This window comes from Heterodontus francisci, chromosome 3 (assembly GCF_036365525.1).
Source record: "Heterodontus francisci isolate sHetFra1 chromosome 3, sHetFra1.hap1, whole genome shotgun sequence".
Taxonomy (NCBI): domain Eukaryota; kingdom Metazoa; phylum Chordata; class Chondrichthyes; order Heterodontiformes; family Heterodontidae; genus Heterodontus; species Heterodontus francisci.
The window spans coordinates 28,715,703-28,737,762 of NC_090373.1; the positions used below are offsets into that span (position 1 = coordinate 28,715,703).

Consider the following 22,060-nt stretch of genomic DNA (forward strand, 5'->3'; position numbering starts at 1 on the left):
AAACATATTTGGGCTTTATCTCTTCAGTGGGACTATGATCTAGCCCACTAAACCTCTCTTGGTTCATGGTCTATGGATCATTTCAATCCTTTTATCATTGAATATTATGGTCCTAAAGTTCCACAAGGTCTCTCCTGGTCTCCTGGGCTATCTCTAATGGTGGAATCTCCAAATAAAACCAGCAGAAGCTTACCATAATGGTTGTGCTGGTTTCTGACTCTTCTTTTGGGTTCTATGGTCTCCTGCTGGTGATTCAGTGGAAGTCTGGGGAGTGGGGGCGGGGGGGGGGGAGGAAATCCTATAGAATTTCATGGCTTCTGAGTGGATTTGGCACCATCTCAAGCTCCAGCTCCACCTACGCACTGAGCACTTTCATGAAGTTAAGAGGTTCCCTAATCGAGGTTTTCAATAAGATGAGAGCTTTTGATAAAGTTGATAGAGAAAAACTATTCCCACTGGCAAATGGTTCATTAACTGGAGATCATAGATTTTAATATCATTGATAAAGGATCCAGTGGGAAGATGAGGAGAAATATTTTCGCCCAGAGAGTTGTCAGGATCTGGAACGTTCTACTGGAAAAGGTGGTGGAAGCTGATTTCATAAATAATATTAGAAGGGAGTTGGATAGGATCGGGAACGTGCGGGTTATGGACAAAAAGCGGGAGTGTGGGACTAAGAACAACAGTGCTCTCATAGAGCTAGCACAGGTATGATGGGCTGAATGGCCTCCTTTTGTGCTGCATGTTTCTATGATTCTACGATAAGGACTTCGAGACATTTCTCTACCCCGAGAATGGTTAGTATGTGGAACTCACTACTGCAAGGAGTGATTGAGGGGAATAGAATAGATACATTTCAGGGGAAGCCAGATAAGCACATGAGGGAGAAAGGAATAGAAGGATATGGTGATAGAGGGATGAGAGGAGACCCATGTGGAGTATAAACACTGGCATAGACCAGTTGGTCCAAATGGCCTGTTTCTGTGCTGTAAATGCAATATAATGTAATTACATCAGTGGTTGAAAGAACTTCACAAATGCCTGTTGCGGTGGTTGTTGCTCATATTGCACAGTGAGATTTTACACTCTAAGAGAAAGGTGGAAGGTCTGAAGATATCCAGACAAACCATGAACCAAGAGGGGTACAATAGGCTAGAAAAGCTTCCCTTTGATGAACAAATGCCTTGGAAAGGAAAGCCCAAAGACGCCTGAAGATACATTTAACACAGAAGTCTGTAATGGGTTAATTACCGCAGTATTATCATTTAGCTAATTTGTGAATTGGCAAGTCTGTTACTAAGTATACAAAGTTCACAATGTAAATAAAGTGAATTCAATTTAGGACATCAGGTTTTGGGTATGATTAGTTGGTTTTCTTGAACTCTAATTCATGTTTTTGTTCCCCCGATTCTGTTTTATGAACTTTGTAAACTAAGAACTCTGGTATATCAAGGGAGTCACAGAACCAATCGGGCAGTGTTTCACAAGATGGATTTTCCTTGCAGTAAGTATGTGAAAAATACCCTTGGTAACTGCACTTTAATCTTAGCAGCAAGTGAAATTCCAAATCACATGCAAAATCTGTTCCAAACAATTTAGAACTTCAGTTTTCAGCCTTGATTTTTTTCAAAGATAAAATTTGAATGAAACCACCTCTGCAAGTTGTTTTGGGTAGGTCATGGTCATTGTTTTTATTAGTACGACATATTCTGATCAGTGATTCTCTTATGTCAGCTATTCCTTTTGGATATTCAGCCCTCAAGAAGAAGTGCATGGCCTGATAATTAACAGTTACTCTGCCTCTGATTAGCCATGCTGCTGAACAGAATCTTCCTCCAATTAAATATTGGAAGACTGAAACCATTGTCTTCAGTCCATGTTACAAACCCTGGTCCCTTGCTACTGACTCCATCTCTCTCTGGTCAATGTCTGAGGCTGAATCAGATCGTTTGCAAACTTGCCTTCCTATTTGACTCTAAGATGGGTTTCTGACCCCATATCCTCTCCACCACCAAGACTGCCGACTTCCACCTCCATAACACTGCCTGACTCCACCCTTGCCTTAGCCATGAGCTGCTGAAGCCCTCACCTATGCTGTTGTTACCTCTAGACTTGACTATTCTAGTGCTGTCTTGCACCCCGCAAAACTCAAGCTCATCCAAAACTCTGCTGCCCGTATCCTAACTGGCCTCAAGTCCCATTCACCTATCATCCCTGTATTTGCTGATACATATTGGCTCCCAGTCAATTTTCAAAATTCTCTCCCTTGTTTTCAAATCGTTCCATAGCCTGACCTTCCCTATCTCTGTAACCTCCTCCAGCCCTGCAATTCTTCACGATCTTTATGTTCCTTCAGTTCTGGTCTCTTTGCGCATCCCTGATTTTCCTTTACTTGACCTTTTGTGGCCATGCCTTCAGCTTATAGGACCTGTCCTAATACCTCCTGAATAGTAACAGAAAATGCTGGAAATACGCAGCAAGTCACCCAGCATCTGTGGAGAGAGAAATAGAATTAAAGTTTCAGACTGATGAGCTTTGGAAAGGTTCATCCTACTTTTCTCTGTCCACTGACCTGTTGAGTATTTCAGCATTTTCTGTTTTTATTTCAGATTTCCAGACTCCACAGTATTAGTCCTCTACAAGTAAACATACAAATGTATAGAATCTGATTCCACCACCCTTTCAGATAGTGTATTCCAAATCTTAACAAACCCCTGTGCAAAATAATTTTTCTTCTTTCCCCCTCTAGAGCTTTTGCTAATTATTTTAAATCTATGATCTCTAGTTAATGACTCACTTGCCAGAGGAACTAGTTTCTTCCTACTTGCTCTATCAAAACTCCTCATAGTTTACAATACCGCTATTAGGTCTCCCTTAGCCTTCTCTGCTCCAAGGAGACAAAACGCAGCATCTCCTGTCTCTAACTGAAGTCCCTCTTCCCTGATATCACCCTAATAAATCTCCTCTGTATCTTTTCTAAAGCTTTGACGTCCTTCCTAAAGTGTGGTGCCCAGAATTCTATGAAATACTCCAGCTGAGGCCTAACCAGAGATTTGTAAAGGTTTAGCATGACTTTCATGTTTTTCTATTCAGTGTCCCTGTTTACAAAGCCAAGTATCTCATACACTTTCTTAACTGCCTTATCAACTTGCCCTGCCACCAAGGTCCCTCTGCTCTTGCAATCCCCTCAAAATAGTCTGCTTTTAAATTATACTGACTCTGCAAGTTGTTTCTCCCAACTTACCCACATTAAATTGCATCTGCCATGTTCCTGCCTATTTCATCTGTCTGTCCACCTGAAGTCTCCTACTACCCTTTTCACTATTGACTATATTGGCAAGTTTTGTACCATATGCAAACTTCAAAGTTGTACTCCTTATACTCAAGATCAGGCTGTTTACATACAACAAGAAAAGCAATGGTCCTCATACCAACCTCTGGGGGACCCTACTGTTATACTCCAGAAAGCATTTATTTACCTAGACACACATTACAAGCACCTCCGAACCCAAAAATCGGCTTCAGTGTGTCCCTAGGTAGAGGGTCACAATTGAATCTCCAGTTAATAAAATTAACAGATTCCCTTCTCTCTCTTTAAATAAAAATTAGAGTGCATATATACAACCAAAATCTCAAAACAAATCAAAGACCTCCATATTCCATACAAAGCATTACATTGCATGGTACCCCTACTCTAGACCCCAAACAGTTTCTTTGTATGTGAATTTCCTTTGTAAAACAATCAGACAGATGATGACTTACATCCACCAATTTAATTTGAGATATTTCCTTTCTGTCCAGCATTTGTTTCAGGCCAGCAAGGTCAATCCATAACCTTTTCTCACTCATACTTTTCGTAAAGTGTACATTATCCCATAAGGAATGATTATCTATTTAACATTCAATGGGTATATTGTCTTCTGTACATCCATAGTACAGAATCTCACTTCAAATATATGACAAATAGAATGCCATATCCACTGAGAGAGCCAGTGTTTCAGCAGCTAAAGTACTTGCAACAACTCTTTTAATTTTCTTAGCTTCCCAAACCAAAGGACATTTCCCATTTTCACCCATCAGAAATATTATGAAACCAATTGCACTATAATATCCATCTGAAAGATTAGCATGTGAAGCATCACTAAAAATGACTAGCTTCATGTTCTTTGGGTGACCTAAGGATGGCAACTTAAGTACACACTTCTCCAGGTTTAATTTTCTTAAATAAAAACAAGAAATGCTGGAAATACTCAGCAGGTCTGGCAGCATCTGTGGAGAGAGAAACAGAGTTAACGTTTCAGGTCAGTGACCATCAGAACTGACAAATATTAGAAATGTAAAAGGTTTTAAGCAAGTAAAGCGGGGGTGGGGCAAGAGATAAAAAAAGAGAAGGTGTTGATAGGACAAGGTCACCGAGAATAACTTACCATGGAACAAAGGCAAATGGTATGTTAATGGTGTGCTGAAAGACAAAGCGTTAGTACAGAGTGGGAGTGAATAGACTGTAAAATGAACAGCCCTGGCTACAAGCACAAGCATAAAAAAAAGTGGGTAGGCACAGTAGAAACAAACTAAAATAAAATAAACAAATAAAAAAAGAAAAAAATAACTAAAAATAAAAAAGGGGGCCCGTCATGCTCTGAAATTAGTGTTCAATGTTCAGTCCGGCAGGCTGTAGCCTGTCTGATCGGTAAATGAGATGCTGTTCCTCGAGCTGATGTTCACTGGAACACTGCAGCAATCCCAGGACAGAGATGTGAGCATGAGAGGAGGGGGGAGTGTTGAAATGGCAAGCAACTGGAAGCTCGGGGTTGTGCTTACGAACTGAGTGGAGGTGTTCCACAAAGCGGTCACCCAGTCTGCGTTTGGTCTCCCCAATGTAGAGGAGACCATGTTGTGAGCAGTGAATACAGTATACTACATTGAAAGAAGTACAAGTAAATCATTGTTTCACCTGAAAGGAGTATTTGGGGCCTGGGATAGTGAGGGGAGAGGAGGTAAAAGGGCAGGTATTACACCTCCTGTGATTGCAGGGGAAGGTGCTGTGGGAAGGGGACAAGGTGGTGGGGGTAATGGAGGAGTGGACCAGGGTGTTGCAGAGAACGATCCCTTCAGAATGCTGACAGGGGTAGGGAGGGGAAGATGCGTTTGGTAGTGGCATCACGCTGGATGTGGCGGAAGTGGGGGAGGATGATCCTTTGGATATGGAGGCTGATGGGGTGGAAAGTGAGGACAAGGGGAACCCTGTCGCGGTTCTGGGAGGGAGGGGAAGGGGTGAGGGTAGAGGTGTGAGAAATGGACCGGACACAGTTGAGGGCCCTGTCAACCACAGTGGGGGGGAATCCTCGGTTGAGAAAAAAGGAAGACATATCAGAAGCACTGTTATGGAAGGCAGCATCATCAGAGCTTCTGCGTCGGAGACGGAGAAATTGGGAGAATGGAATGGAGTCCTGACAGGAGGCAGGGTGTGAGGAAGTGTAGTCAAGGTAGCTGTGGGAGTCGGTGGGCTTATAATGGATATTAGTAGACAGCCTATCCCCAGAGATGGAGACAGAGCAGTCGAGGAAGGGAAAGGAAGTGTCGGAGATGAACCATGTAAAGGTGAGAGAAGGGCGGAAATTAGAAGCAAAGTTGATAAAGTTTTCTAGTTCGGGGCGGGAGCAGGAAATGGCACCGATAGAGTCATCAATGTACTGGAAAAAGAGTTGGGGGAGGGGGCCTGAGTAGGACTGGAACAAGAAATGTTCGACATATCCCACAAAAAGACAGACATTTCTAGGACCCATGCAGGTACCCATAGCAACACCTTTTACTTGAAGGAAGAGCGTGGAGTTAAAGGAGAAGTTGTTCAATGTGAGAACAAGTTCAGCCAGGCGGAGGAGGGTGGTGGTGGATGGGGACTGGTTGGGCCTCTGTTCAAGGAAGAAGCGGAGAGACCTTAAACCGTCCTGGTGGGGAATGGAGGTGTAGAGAGATTGGACGTCCATAGTGAAGAGGCAGTTGGGACCAGGAAACTGGAAATTGTCAGAAGAGTCACGGATGTAGGTGACTGGACCAGGGGAGAAAAGATAGAGTCAAGATAGGAAGAAATAAGTTCAGTGGGGCAAGAGCAGGCTGACACAATGGGTCTGCCGGGACAGTCCCGTTTGTGGATTTGGGAAGGAGGTAGAAGCGGGCTGTCCGGGGTTTATTTCCTTAATGTTTGATCTGCTAAAGGTGCTTTCATCTTCACTCTACCTCTCTTTAGTCCTTCCATTTTATTGACACCTGTGTCCCTGTATATGGACTATTTTGAAATCTGGCAATCGTTGAGTCTTCGATTCTTTGTCACTGCGGAATGTTTCATTTGTTCCATGAAGGCTAAAGGAAATGACTGTTTTCCCAGGATTTTTTAAGGTAGCAGACATCTGATCTAGCAGGATCTCCTCCAAGAACCGAACACCAGCTCGAACTAGTTGCCTGTCCATGAGAGATACCTTTGCACAATCCAGTAATTTAAATGCTAGTCCTGGTCTAGGGATCCCCGTCAATCCTATATTCAGTTTGATAAAGTCCATGATATATTCATCCATGGAGTAATCATCTGTTTTCTGAAATCTATCAAATTCTGACCATGCCTCGTAAGTATTTAATGGATCACCTTTCTTGTAGATTTCATCCAAGAACTCTAATAGAAGGTCCAAATCATCATCACTGATGAGCATCCATTTCACAGAACACTTTACTTCTGATTTTACTTCTTGTAGAAAGTAACAAGGGAAAAGCAATATCTTGTTTCCTATTTGGTGGAGACATAACCCGTGTCCATATATTCATATCATTCTTCCACTGGTCATATGGTTCAGACTCCGAGAACATCGGAGGGTAATCATACCCTGACAGTTTTCACTTGCTTTCTGCCATTTTCCACAATGGCCACTAGGATTTTAGTTTTCTGACTGAATGTTCTTTCTTAATTTTCAACCCTCACATTTAGGCAACCATCCTCTGCTACCATGTTATATTCCAGAAAGTCAAGTGATGAAGAATAGAACTGGAGCCAATCTTTATACACTTGTTTAAGTATTTATTTACAGAGCTGCACATTACAAGCATGTACTTCCTAACACAACAACCACAGTTTCAGTCAGTTCCTATTTATAGGGTCACAAAGTGAATCCCCAGTTAATGCCCATCACCTGGATAGAATTATATAGAAACATAGAAAATAGGATCAGGAGTAGGCCATTGGGCCCTTCGAGCCTGCTCCACCATTCATTATGATCATGGCTGATCATCCAACTCAGTAACCTGTTCCCGCTTTTGCCCCATACCCTTTGATCCCTTTAGACCCAAGACCTATATCTAGCTCCTTCTTGAAAACATACAATGTTTTTTGCCTCAACTGCTTTCTGTGGTATCAAATTCCACAGGCTCACCACTCTCTGGGTGAAGAAATTTCTCCTTATCTCAGTCCTGAATGGTTTACCCCGTATCGTTAGACTATGACCCCTGGTTCTGAACTCCCCCACCATCGGGAACATCCTTCCTGCATCTACCCTGTCAAGTCCTGTTAGAATTTTATAGGTTTCTATGAGATCTCCCCTCACTCTTCTGAACTCCAGCAAATATAATCCTAACCGACTCAATCTCTCCTCATACATCAGTCCCGCTATCCCAGTAATCAGTCTAGTAAACCTTCACTGCACGCCCTCGATAGCAAGAACATCCTTCCTCAGATAAGGAGACCAAAACTGCACACAATATTCCAGGTGTGGCCTCACCAAGGCCCTGTATAATTGCAGCAAGACATCCCTGCTCGAATCTTCTCGCTATGAAGGCCAACATACTATTTGCCTCTTTTACCGCCTGTTGCACCTGCATGCTTACCTTCAGCGACTGGTGTACATATTTCCCTCTCTCAGTTTATAGCCGTTCAGATAATAATCTGCCTTCCTGTTTTTGCTACCAAAGTGGATAACCTCACATTTATCCACATTAGCCCACTCACCCAACTTGTTCAAATCACCCTGAAGCCTCTCTGCATTCTCCTCACAACTCACCCTCCCACCCAGTTTTGTTGTATCTGCAAATTTGGAGTTATTTCATTTAGTTCCCTCATCTAAATCATTATTGTATATTGTGAATAGCTGGGGTCCTAGCACCGATCCCTGCGGTAGCCCACTAGTCACTGCCTGCCATTCGGAAAAAGACCCATTTATCCCTACCCTTTGTTTCCTGTCTGCCAACCAATTTTCTACCCACCGAAATACACTACCCCCAATCCCATGCGCTTTAATTTTACACGCTAATCTTTTATGTGGGACTTTGTCGAAAGCCTTCTGAAAGTCCAAATAAACCACATCCACTGACTCCCCCTCATCAACTCGACTAGTTACATCCTCGAAGAATTCTACTAGATTTGTCAAGCATGATTTACCTTTCGTAAATCCATGCTGACTCTGCCCAATTCTACCACTGTTCTCCAAGTGCTCTGCTATAAAATCTTTGATAATGGACTCTAGAATTTTCCCCACTACTGATGTCAGGCTGACTGTTCTATAATTCCCTGCTTTCTCTCCACCTCCTTTTTTAAATAGTGGGGTTACATTAGCTACCCTCCAATCTGTAGGAACTGTTCCAGAGTCTATAGAATCTTGGAAGATGACCACCAATGCAGCCACTATTTCTAGGGCCACTTCCTTAAGTACTCTGGGAGGCAGATCATCAGGTCCTGGGGATTTATTGACCTTCAATCCCATTAATTTCCCCAATACCATTTCTCTACTAATACTGATTTCTTTCAGTTCCTCTCTCTCTTTAAGCCCTGTGTTCCCCAACATTTTTGGTATGATATTTGTGTCCTCCTTTTTGAAGACAGAACCAAAGTATGTATTTAGTTGGTCAGCCATTTCTTTGTTCCCCATAATAAATTCCCCTGTTTCTGACTGTAAGGGACCTACATTTGACTTCACCAATCTTCTTCTCTTCACATACTTATAGAAACTTTTACAGTCAGTTTTTATGTTCCCCGCAAGCTTGCTCTCGTACTCTATTTTCCCCTTCTTATTCAATCCCTTGGTCCTCCTTTGCTGAATTCTAAACTGCTCTCAATCCTCAGGTCTGTTGTTTTTTCTGGTGAATTTATATGCCTCTTCTTTGGATCTAATGCTATCTCTAATTTCCCCTGTAAGCCATGGTTTGGCTACCTTTCCCGTTTTACTTTTCTGCCAGACAGGGATAAACAATTGTTCATCCATGCACTCTTTAAATGTTTGCCATTGCCTATCTACCGTCATCCCTTTAAGTAATGTTTCCCAATCCGTCATAGCCAGCTCGCGCCTCATACCTTCACAGTTTCCTTTACTAAGATTCAGGACCCTAGTCTCAGAATCAACTACGTCACTCTCCATTTTGATGAAGAATTCTCTCATATTATGGTCGCTCATCCCCAAGGGGTCTCGCACCACTAGATTCTTCCTCGCTCATTACACAATACCCAGTCTAGGATGGCCTGTTCTCTAGTTGGTTCCTCAATGTATTGGTCCAGAAAACCATCCTGTATACACTCCAAGAATTCCTCCTCTACGGTATTGTGACTAATTTGATTTGCCCAATCTATATGCAGATTAAGGTCACCCATAATTACAGATGTTCCTTTATCGCATGCGGCTCTAATTTCCTGTTAATTAATATACAATTACAATATTAAGATACAATTAACACCCACTGTATACTTCTCTACCGTCAGGAAAACAATTGTTCATCAGTACTCTTTGTGTCCACCCCTTAGCCAATTATATACCCAAGTTGCCACTGTCCTTTTAATACTACATGCTTCTATTTTTGAATAAGCCTGTTATGAGGTGCTTTATGAAATGCCTTTTGAAAGTCCATATATGCAACATCTACTACACTACTTTCATCAATTCCCAATTCATCAAAGGACTCCAATATCGCCCCTATATGGCTTAATGTTAAATATTATCTGATTACGCTCCTGTGAAGTGTCTTGGGATGTTTTACTACATTAGAGGTGCTATATATATGTAAGTTGATATTGCCCGTTTATTGGATTCAAATGGCTGAATGAAATCCATCATGCGACTTGTTTGGAAAAGTATTTGATATTCCTTGCAGAGCTATAGTTAGTTTTAATAACACTTCTCAGGTATGCTCTGTGAAATGTATTTGTGTATTGCCACGGAATGAGTTAAAATGTGTAAGTCTGAATGGCCCCTTACACATTTCTGGTTCCCTTAGGGAGAATTCTAAACATTCAGATGGTTCCAGCTTCATCGTGTTCCAGAACACTTCAACAGCATCTTCTACTCCCAGAGTGGTACGGTACTATTTTTAAGGCAGAATACTGGACCCTTTGTCTGTGTTGGTGTGCTAGCTTAGCTTTGCTTTCTCATCTGTCAGATGAAACATTAAACTGAGGCTCTGTCTGCCCTCACAGCTGGATCCCACAGCAGTACTAGAAGAAGGGCAGAGGAATTCTCCCCAGTGCCCTGGTTGATATCTGTTCTTCAACCAACATCACTATTACCTGGTCCTTATCACAGTGCTGCTTGTGGGAGCTTGTGCATAAATTGTCTGATGCATTTCCTACATGACAACAGTAACAATACTTCAAAAGTACTTCACTGGATTGTAAATCACTTTGAAGTCCTGAGGTTGTGCAAGGCACGATATAAATGCAAGTCAGTCTTTCTCTATTTCTGAATTTAAGTCACAACCTCAGAAGGTCCCATACAGATGGCACAGTGGCGCAGTGGTTAGCACCGCAGCCTCACAGCTCCAGCGACCCGGGTTCAATTCTGGGTACTGCCTGTGTGGAGTTTGCAAGTTCTCCCTGTGTCTGCGTGGGTTTCCTCCGGGTGCTCCGGTTTCCTCCCACAAGCCAAAAGACTTGCAGGTTGGTAGGTTAATTGGCCATTATAAATTGCCCTTAGTATAGGTAGGTGGTAGGGAAATATAGGGACAGGTGGGGATGTGGTAGGAATATGGAATTAGTGTAGGATTAGTATAAATGGGTGGTTGATGGTCGGCACAGACTCGGTGGGCCGAAGGGCCTGTTTCAGTGCTGTATCTCTAAACTAAACAGACGCAGCACATCTCTGGAGCTAGCGCGGCTTGGCTCCATTGTGGGAGTAAGGTCCTGCTCTGTCCTCTCGCTCCGTCCCCATCAGTCATCAGAACTGCAGAAACTCAAATTAGATATACTTTAGATATTATAATACCAAAATAGCAAAATGCTGCCAGGTTCCTGGTATATTGCAGAGTGCTGAGAACTTCCTGCTAACAGACAAGCTTTGTCTATGAGGCCTTTTGGTTATAACGTGCCAATTCGCTCCAGTGTTTTATATTACCTTGTATTAGGAATTAGTTATTAATGTGTTTTTGTTTTGTAGGACATTACTGGCGGAACCAGATCAAAAAGGTATAACTATTCATCACTCAATTTTTATAGCCTGCCTGTGTTTTTCATGCATTTTATAAGTACTTATTTCCTAATCTATAGTGTCAGTTGTGGCTCAGTGGGTAGCACCCTCATCTATGAGTTAGAAGGTTATGAGTTCAAGTCCTGCTCCACAGACTTGAGTCTGTAATGTACATTATCACTCTCAGTGTAGTACTGAGGGAGTGCTGCACTGTTGGAAGTGCTATCTTTTGGATGAGACTTTCAACTGAGGCCTCTTTTGCCCTCTCAGGTAGATGTGATACTATTTCAAAGAAGAGCAGTGGAGTTCTCCCCGGTGACCTGGCCAATATTTATTTTTCAACCAGCTTCACTAAAACCGATTATCTGGTCATTATCATGTTGTTTGTGAGATCGTGCTGTGCACAAATTGGCTGCCATGTTTCGTACATTACAACTGTGACTACATTTCAAAAGTACTTGATTGGCTGTAAAGTACTTTTGAATATCTTGAGTCTGTGAAAGGCAAAATGCAAGTTTTTCTTCCAGATATCTTTTAAGCCCTTGCAATCTGAACTGCCTAAAATGTATTTATTTAGAGATACAGCACTGAAACAGGCCCTTCGGCCCACCGAATCTGTGCCGACCAACAACCACCCATTTATACTAACCCTGCAGTAATCCCATATTCCCTACCTACACTAGGGGCAATTTACAATGGCAAATTTACCTATCAACCTGCAAGTCTTTGGCTGTGGGAGGAAACCAGAACACCCGGCGAAAACCCACGCAGTCACAGGGAGAACTTGCAAACTCCGCACAGGCAGTACTCAGAACTGAACCCGGGTCACTGGAGCTGTGAGGCTGCGGTACTAACCACTGCGCCACCTTAAAATGTTGACAAGGATTGTACCACCTGCTTTTACTGTAATATTCTATCTCCTTGACTTGAAGCTTCCTTAATTCCATCCCTTTGTGAGTTACAAGTTCTTTTCTGGCTGTTGCTGACTGATGTTTGATTATTTTGAAAGTCAGAATTACCAGCTTTTATTCTGATTGATTGATAATCATTTCTTGTTATAACATTAGGCGATTAGCACCAACCTTTAACAGACTGGACGGGGAAAGTGATTCCACATCTTCTCAGGTACAATAGTTTATTTGTCAAGAGACGAATCATTTGACGCATCGCTGGTTGAACTTGATGCTTTCTCCATTCATAGAATGACCAGAATTACTGTACAGAAGAGGCCATTCAGCCCAACATGTCTATGATAGCTCTTCAACGGCAGCCGTGCAACTAATCCCGTGCAACTGCAACTAATCCCATTTCTCTGTATCCTTTTCTATTCTTCCCTTTCAAATCCTTATCCAGACCCTTTGGCCTCTGATGCAATATCCACTTACGATGGATATTCCATATTTTAATAACCCTCTTTATGCGAACCTTTCATATAAATTCCCATTAATTCTTCTGATGAGAATAGTTGGGCCATGTCTTGAGTTTAGCTCAATTGGCAGCTTTGTTGCTTCTGAGTTGTATGTCATGGGTTCAAGTTTCCCTCCAGGGACTTGACCTCATAATCCAGGCTGATACTGCCAGTGCAGTATGGAGGGGATGCTGTCTTTTGGATTGGATGTTAAAACAAGGCCCTGTCAGCCCCCTCAGATAGCTAAGAAGGGCAGTCAGGTCCCTAATATCCTGATTAGTATTGCTCTGTGTCAACCAAAATCACCAGCAAAAGAACAGGTTGTTCTTCATTTACCTCATATGCTGTGTGAGAGAGGTACTATTTACAAATTGGCCGTTGTCTTTACCTACATTGCAACAGTGACTGCATTCTGCAAAACACCTAATTCATTGGTTGTACAGTGCTGTCATTTTTATTTATGCCCTCTTGTTACTGATTGAGTCAGAAGGTGATGGGTCCGAGCTCCACTCCAGACACCTGAGGCACGTAATCCAAGCTGGCACTTCAGTGCAGTGCTGAGGGAGTGCTGAACTGTTAGTGGTGCTGTCTATTGGATGAGACCTTAAACTGGGACCCTGTCTGTCCTCGTGGGTGGACGCCAAACAATCCTGCTGCAAGAATGCTACACTGAGCCCAGGTGGACACCAGCAGAGGGCAGTAAGAGCCCAAGTTGTGTTACACAGTCAGTGTAATTGAGAGGTTTTGCTGGCATTGTCAAACTTCACAGTGAATTTATGAGCACTGGAAAACATTGAAACCAGCTGCAAGGACTAGTAACCCATTGTGATTTATCCAAACCATTCTGTCCCAAACATTTGTCCTTTTCCCCTGGCTGCTTACAGTCTAAATCTCTACCCTCAACATTCCTGCCACAGAGTTTCAGGTCTTGGGAATGCATAACAGGAATTCAGGCATGTGCCCTCAAACATCATGGAAAAGTTGTGTGCCTGAATTCCTTATGCACGCCTAAGGAAATGTCTCCTCAATAGGAATAGAGAATGCTGGAAATATTCAGTAGGTCGGGCAGCATCTGTTGGAGAAAGAAACAAAGTTAACATTTCAGATCGATGACCTTTTCAGAACTGGAAAAGTTACAGATGTAACAGGTTTTTAGCAAGTACGGAGGCTGGGAATGGATGGGTGGGGTGGGGTGGGGGAGTGGTGGGGTTGCTGGGGAAAGAACAAAAGGGAAGGTCTGTGCTAGGGTGAAAGGTAGGAGATGGAATGGAAGAGATGATGGTGTAAGGCAAAAGGAGATGGTAATGGGACAAGTAAAGAAACAAAACATGGATCTGGAGGAGGTGTAAGTGGGAAAAGCAGAATCATCACCTTCAGCTGCCTTCCAAAAAACAAATGGGGGCAGATGTTATGATCCAAAATGATTGAATTCAGTGTTGAGTCCAGAAGGCTGTCAAGTGCCAGATTGCAAGATGAGTTACTGTTCCTCGAGATTACATTGAACTTTATAGGAGAGCGAGGTCAGAATGTGAATTGGTGGAGAAATAAAATGACAAGCAACAGGAGGCTCAGGGTCATGCTTGCAGACTAATTTGTGTTTGGTCTCCCTAAAGTAGAGGAGACCATGAGCAGTAAATACAGCATAATTGACGAAACGAAGTACAAGTAAATTGATATTTCACCTGGAAAGAGTGTTTGGGGTTTTGGCTGGTGAGAAGGAATGAGGTAAAAAAGCAGGTGTTGCATCTCTGTGCTTGCGTGGAAAGGTGCCATGTGAAGGGGACGGGGTATTGGAGACGATTGAGGACTGGGCCAGGGTGTTAGCAAGGGAACGGTCCCTTTAGAATGCTGAAAGATGTGTTTGGTGGTGGCATCACGCCAGAGGTGGCAGAAATGGTGGAGGATGATCATTGAATGTGGAGAACAAAGGGAACCCTATCATGATTTTGAGGGGGAAGAGCAGAAATGTGGGAAATAGCATAGGCACAGTTGAGGGCCCTGTCAACACAGTGAAGGAGAATCGTTGGTTGAGGAGAGAGGAAGACATATTGGAAGCACTGGTATGGAAGAAGGCATTGTCTGAACAGGTGAGAAGGCTCATGATGCTGCCTGCATTTTTAAAGTTTTTGTTTATTTTTCCTGTTTTCGGACGGCAGCTGTTGGTGATGATTCTGCTTTTCTCATTTACACCTACAAAAGCAAAATACTGCGGATGCTGGAAATCTGAAATATAAACAGAATATGCTGGAAATACAAAGCATCTGTGGAGAGAGAAACAGAGTTAACTTTTCAGATCAATAACCAGTTCTGATGAAAGGTCACAGACCTGAAACCTTGGTCAGAATTTAATGGTGAGGCAGTGATCCCGCCCACTGGCTTGAAAGTTGGAGGCGAGCCCGCCTCTGACGGGCCTGAAAGTCGCGCTCTATTTTTGTTGGCCCAGGCCTTTAATTGGCTTCAGTCGGGGCTTCCACCCCTATGAGGTAGGATATCCCGCCTCCAAGAGCTGCTAGCCAATCAGAGGGCCGGCAGCTCTTCAGTCCCAGCAGCGTCACCAGGAGCGGTGGCCGCTGCTGGGACTGCACCCATCCAGGACCAGCAACAATGTTGGGGACCTAGAAAAGGTAAGTGGGTGTTGGACCTCGCCGGGGAAAATCAGCTAAGCCGTGGCGAGGTGGGGGGAGTTGTCGAACTCTATGGCATGGGGGATTGTTTAGGAGGTGGGTGGCCTGTGACGCTGCCCGCCCTCCATAGGGCACAGGGTGCCCAATCAGGTGGCACCCCACAGCCTGCAAGGAGGCCACCAGGTATTACTAGGCAGCCTCCTCAGGCGCTGAAGTGCCCATCAGCCGCAGTTAATGGAAGGCAACGGACACAGCACCACCCAACTCCCACCCTATTTTTACATCTTCTCCCTGCTACCTAGCCTGCTTCTGATGGCGAAGGCATTAAATTCCAGCTGTTCACTCTGTTTTTCTCTCCACAGATGCTGTCAGACCTGCTGAGTATTTCCAGCATTTTCTGTTCTTATTTCTTTTGTTTCTTTACTTGTCCCTTGCCATCTCCTTGTACTACCATCCCTTTTGTCATTTAATCTCTCCTGCCCTATCACAGACCTTTCCTTTTATTCACTTCCTTCTTTCCCAGCCTCTGTACTTGTTTAAAGCCAGTTACATCTCTAACTTATTCCAATTCTTACTTTTTAATGAAAATCTCCTTAATGTCCAAAACAAAACAGAAAATTAATCACCTCTACACCTTGTATATTACAGACCAACGGAAACAGCAAACCAAATCCAAGCCAGCAAGTGAAGTAAGAGACAATTCAAACACCAAATGCTCTTTATCTATATCGGGGTGACACTCACTACAATGTGTGGAAAGCTGGTTAGGGCTGGTCACCTGAAACTTCCATTAAACCAGATGATGCTCCCCATGGTTTGAACACAGAAGAAGAGGAACAGCATCAGCCATGGCTCAGAAGGTTCAAATCCCACACTGGGACGCCTGAGCACACTTCAGTGCTGCACTGTCATAGGTGCCATCTTTCGGGTGAAATGTTAAACCCCCCTGCCCCGTTTTGCCCCCTTAGGTGGCTGTAAGAGATCTCACAGCACTATTTCAAATTAGTCTGGCCAATGTTGATCCCTCAGTTGGAGCAAGACTGGAGTCACATATAGGCCGGACTAAGGACAGCAGGTTTCATTCCCCGCAGGACATTGGTGAAACAGTTGGGTTTTCACGACAATCTGACCACTTCATGGTCACTTTTACTGTGAACACCTTTTTATTTCTGGATTTTATTTTTAAGCTGAACTCAAATTCTCAAACTCACACAGTGGTAATGGGAAGTTAGTCTCAGTAATCGTGCCAGGAAACGATCATGGATTGTCATTTTAAAAACCCATCTGGTTCACTAATGTCCTTTTAGGGAAGGAAATCTGCTGTCCTTACCTGGTCTGGCCTACATGTGATTCCAGACCCACAGCAATGTGGTTGACTCTTAACTGCCCTCTGAAATGGCCTAGCAAGCTACTCAGTTCAAGGGCAATTCGGGATGGGCAACAAATACTGGCCTTGCCAACGATGCCCACACCCCATGAAGGAATAAAAAAAACTCACCTTCAACTGGATTACTAGTCCAGTAACATAACCACTACACAACCGTGCCTGCCTAGAATGACAAAGCAATGATTCTCTTACAGTTCCTTTGCCTCTGCTTGTGGCTGCACCCAGCCAATATTCAATTCAGTTGGAGAATGTGGTGCGGGCGACAATGGGGTAAATTCCCCACAGCTTTCTCTCCCTACAGAGCAGAATGGGAGTTAAAGCCTTCCCTAGATTAGTAGGCCCATGATTTTTTGTTCATTATTTAAATGGCCGGGAAATCAGTAAGAATGGAAATTGAGCACACTCAGGATTATTGGAATAAAAACAAGAAATGCTGGAACCACTCAGCAGGTCTGGCAGCATCTGTGGAAAGAGAAGCAAAGTTAACATTTCGGGTCAGTGACCCTTCTTCGGAACTCAGGATTATTGGATTTGGGAGTCAGAATCCCATGCATGCTGCCCCCTTCCTCTGATTCTCTGTCCGTTAAAAATTAAACAAAAATGGAAAATGTACTTGTATCTCTGTCCCTGTGGTGTCACAGGCCCTGCAACCTGAAAACTCAGTCTGTAACTCAACTATTTCAATGCTTTTCTGGCCAGCCTCCCATCTTTCACCCTCTATAAACTTGAGCTCTTCCAAACCTCTGCTGTCCGTGTTCTATCTCGCACCAAGTCCTGCTCACCCATTACCCTCTGCGCACTGCCTTACATTGGCTCCCAGTTTAACAATGCCTCGATTTTAAAATTCTTATCCTAGTTTTCAAATCCCTTCATGGCTTCACCCCTCCATATCTCTGTAATCTTCTCCAGCCCTACAACCCTCCATATCTCTGTAACCTTCCCCAGCCCTACAACCCTCCATATCTCTGTAACCTTCCCCAGCCCTACAACCCTCCATATCTCTGTAACCTTCCCCAGCCCTACAACCCTCCATATCTCTGTAACCTTCCCCAGCCCTACAACCCTCCATATCTCTGTAACCTTCCCCAGCCCTACAACCCTCCATATCTCTGTAACCTTCCCCAGCCCTACAACCCTCCATATCTCTGTAACCTTCCCCGGCCCTACAACCCTCCATATCTCTGTAACCTTCCCCAGCCCTACAACCCTCCAAGATCTCTGTGCTCCTCCAATTCTGGCCTGTCGTGCATCCCTGATTTTAATCGCTGTACCATTGGGGGTCGCGCCTTCAGCTGTCTGGGCCCCAAGCTCTGGAATTTCCTTATCTCTCCCTCAGTATCTCTCACTCCTCCTTTAAGATGCTCCTTAAAACCTACCCCTTTGACTAAGCTTTTGGTCACCTCTGCCAATATCTCCTTAAATCTCCACTCGGTGTCAAACCTTGTCTGATTATGTCCCTGTGAAATTTCCTGGGATGCTTACTATGTTAAAGGCTTTATATAAATATAAGTTGTTATTGTAAATTAATTGGTGAAATAGATGGGATGTTACAAAAGTCTTATGTTCTCCTAATGTTTGTGTTTCTTTTTAATTGCCCTGATGAAATGAACATTCCCAGAATTGAAGGATTTTCAAACATCGAAACAATCGGTAATGGTTCCTTTGGCCATGTTTACAAAGCAAAGAAGAATCTTGACAAAAAGTCCTACGCTATCAAGGAAGTCTTATTGAAGAATGAGTGAGTCAATTTTTAATTTTCCTCGTATTTTTGTTATTGTAAAGGAAGGGAGGGCAAATCTCCGAGAACCCCCTTCCTCCTTCCTGTACACCCCCTCCTCTACCCCTGGCAGCACCCACCCCCCCCCGCCAACCCCAATACACACCACCACTCAGCCTCACAGGCAACCGCCTGGATCTGGGGAATCAGGGGTCAGACTATCCCCTCACTTTCCATCCATTGTTAGTTAGGTGACAGTGGGAGTATTGTGTGGGATTTTGGGCACTCTATTATAGAAAGGAACTAAAAGCAATTGGAAATGGTGCAGAGAATGTGGGACTTCAGTTATTGTTGGGAGACTGGAAAAGTTGGGATTGTTCTCTCTGGAGCAGAGAAAGTTTAGGAAAGATTTAATCGAAGTGTTCAGAATCATGAGGGGCTTTGATAGAGCAAATAAAGAGAAACTATTTTTAAGTGGCAGGATGGTTGGGAACCAGTGGACACAGATTTAAGCTGATTGCCAAAAGAGCCAGAGGGGAGAGGAGGAGAATTTTTTCTGCATAGTTGTTGTGACCTGGAAGGCACTGCCCAAAAGCATGGCAGAAGCAGATTTAATAGAACCTTTCACAGGGGAATTGGATAAATAAACAATTGCTGAGTATCAGGAAAGAACCGGCACAGGCGTGATGGGTGAATGGTGGTCTCCTGTGCGGTATGTTTTTTTTTGTTTATTCATTTATGGGAAGTGAACGTCACTGGCTAGACTGGCATTTATTGCCCATCCCTAATTGCCCTTGAGAAGTATCATTCCAGTAGGCCCGCCAAGATATTATTGGAGCTGGGCTGGGCTGAGTGAGGTAATTGTTAAGCACGTTTAGTTTACTCTCCTTGGAAAAGGGAATTCGTCCATTCACACACTGAAAATAGGATCTGTACTGGAATGCAGAAGCTTCAAGCAATGAGTGTTTAATTGCTTATAAGAATTTCAAATTACATCAATAATTTCAGATAACATTACAGTAAGATTTTTGTGTGTTTAGGTGGGTTGTTGACTAGCTTTTGACCCACAAGGTACAAACTCTGGCTTCTTAATCAAGATAGTTTATTAAGTACAGCGAGAACATACAAGCAATACTTAACCAATGGTAGTAATTATACAGCAGGATATCGGGTGTCCTCGATCCTTGCCTTCCGAGCTGCTGTGACACTGTCTTCTTTCTTGAGGTATTCTGTTAACTGTAGGTTGGTTTCTCCTTGAATCGGTGCACCCCGAGTTGTCCCAGCACCTGCCATTTATAGCCCCCTCCGAGGGTTCCTTCCTTCCATATTAGGTTATAGTCACCTTTACCCTTTGATTGGTCAGCTTTAACCTCACCTTCTGTACATTGTCCTTTCTTGACTAGATTATAGTAATCAGATTACAGCAGATATGACCCTACCCTTGATACACTGTCTCTGCAGACAGCTTGATGGCCCAGTCATTGTCACACAATGGGGAATGTTTGCTGTCAGTTCAAGTCTTGAATGGTCTCTGAATATCTTTATTTGCATTATCATCCTTCGTGAAGCATACAAATCTATCCCTTATTGTGACTGAGTCTGTCTTAGTTTGAAATACAGAATGGCCATCTGGTCTCATAGCAATGGTACTTCTGTTATGGTTGTGAAAATAAACACCGTCTCTCACCAGCTCCCCACTACAGTGTACCCATATACATTTCATATTTAACAACATGATTCTAAACACAAAATCCACAATTTAGTTCTAATCTAATACAGTGAGATTATAAAGTATAACTATTCCCGAGCATAACCGCAACATCATTGGAAATCATTCTAACTTAAAACATAGCATCTCATGAGTTTTATCAGACCATAACTAATATATTCACCCATCAGATAAAACATGGCAGAGGTTAACCCTTTAATTCCTACAACAGCGACAATGAAAAGTTAAGACTTTTTCACAGCAGCTGAGAAGGTTCAGGATTTGACAGAGATCTTCAAGATTATGAAGAGTTCTAATCAGTCGATAATGATGGATTGTTTCATCTGCTCAGTGAGATGGTAATGAGGGTGCACATGTTTAAGATTATCACAAAAAAAATTGAGGAGGGGAGGTTTGAAAAACCTCTGTATACAGAGGGTGTTCAGATGGGGAATTCTTGGCCACAAACCGTTGTAGCAGAGTCCATGAATTCTTCTCAAAGACAATTGATAGTTGTTTGTAGAATAGTGGATGGGGAATGGGATTGAACTAGGTGGTTCACTTGATCTCTGACACAGACTTGATGGGCCGAATAGCCTGTTTTATAATGATTTCATGATTCTTACATTTTGCTTTCTTAATCAAATTAGGAAAACGGTACGTGAGGTTGAATCCTTGGCTGAGATGGATCATCGCAACATTGTTCGATACTACAATTCCTGGATAGGGTCAAGGTGACTAGACACAGGGGTTAAGATCCATTGGTTCTGTTATTGTCTAAAGCACTTCTAAGCTTCTTAAGAGAAATATGTTTCAAAGCTTCAATTCAGCGGGTAGCACTGTGAGTCGGAGGTCATGAATTCAAGTCAAACTCCAGAGACTTGAGCACAAAATCTCAGTTGACACTCCATTGCACGACTGAGGGAGTGCTGCACTGCTGGTGGTACCATCTTTCAGATGAGACATTAAGTCGAGGCCCTGTCTGCTCTCTCAGGTGGATGTAAAATAAATCCCATGGCCGCTATTAGGGCGGCACAGTGGCGCAGTGGTTAGCACCGCAGCCTCACAGCTCCAGCAACCCGGGTTCAATTCTGGGTACTGCCTGTGCGGAGTTTGCAAGTTCTCCCTGTGTCTGCGTGGGTTTCCTCTGGGTGCTCCGGTTTCCTCCCACCTCCAAAGACTTGCAGGTTGATAGGTAAATTGGCTATTATAAATTGCCCCTATTGTAGGTAGGTGGTAGGAGAATGGTGGGGATGATGTAGAGAATATGGGGTTAATGTAGGATTAGTATGGATGGGTGGTTGTTGGTCGGCACAGACTCGGTGGGCCGAAGGGCCTGTTTCAGTGCTGTATCTCTAAATAAAGAAGAGCAGGGGAGTTCTCCCTGTTGTCCTGGTAATATTTATCCCTCAATCAACATCACAAAAGCAGATTATCTGGTCATCATCACATTGCTGTTTGTGGGAGCTTGAAAGGTGCTGTGCAAATGCAAGTTCTTTATTTCCTTCTAAAGGGATATAACTCTTGCATTCCTTTTTTTGGATGTATTTTCCCTGGCAGTGAGTCTAGGTGGGCTCCTTTACTGATACCATCCTCAACACTCACCACCGATGAATGAGGCAAGACTCACTCTCCTCTGAGGAAAATATGTGGGCTGCACTCATTGCTTCCCTCAGTCTAATAAATTTGTAGAAAGCTCCACATAGAATGAGGCCATTTGGGCCATTGCACCTGTGCAGTTACTTCATCCCTTACCAGTTCTACTCTAACCCAGCTCCCCTGCTCTTTTA

The 22,060-nt window shown here is 43.4% G+C and overlaps 1 protein-coding gene across 1 annotated transcript in view; it reads left to right on the forward strand.

Annotated features, from left to right (window-relative positions):
- eif2ak2 (eukaryotic translation initiation factor 2-alpha kinase 2) overlaps positions 1–22,060 on the forward strand; it is a 70,980-nt gene that overhangs the window by 29,090 nt on the left and 19,830 nt on the right. The window contains exons 10-16 of the mRNA XM_068020462.1: positions 1,437–1,504; positions 10,243–10,321; positions 11,397–11,425; positions 12,494–12,551; positions 16,107–16,147; positions 18,464–18,583; positions 20,921–21,004. Of these exons, the coding sequence (XP_067876563.1) occupies positions 1,437–1,504; positions 10,243–10,321; positions 11,397–11,425; positions 12,494–12,551; positions 16,107–16,147; positions 18,464–18,583; positions 20,921–21,004 (479 nt within the window). The remainder of the gene's footprint in view (positions 1–1,436; positions 1,505–10,242; positions 10,322–11,396; positions 11,426–12,493; positions 12,552–16,106; positions 16,148–18,463; positions 18,584–20,920; positions 21,005–22,060) is intronic.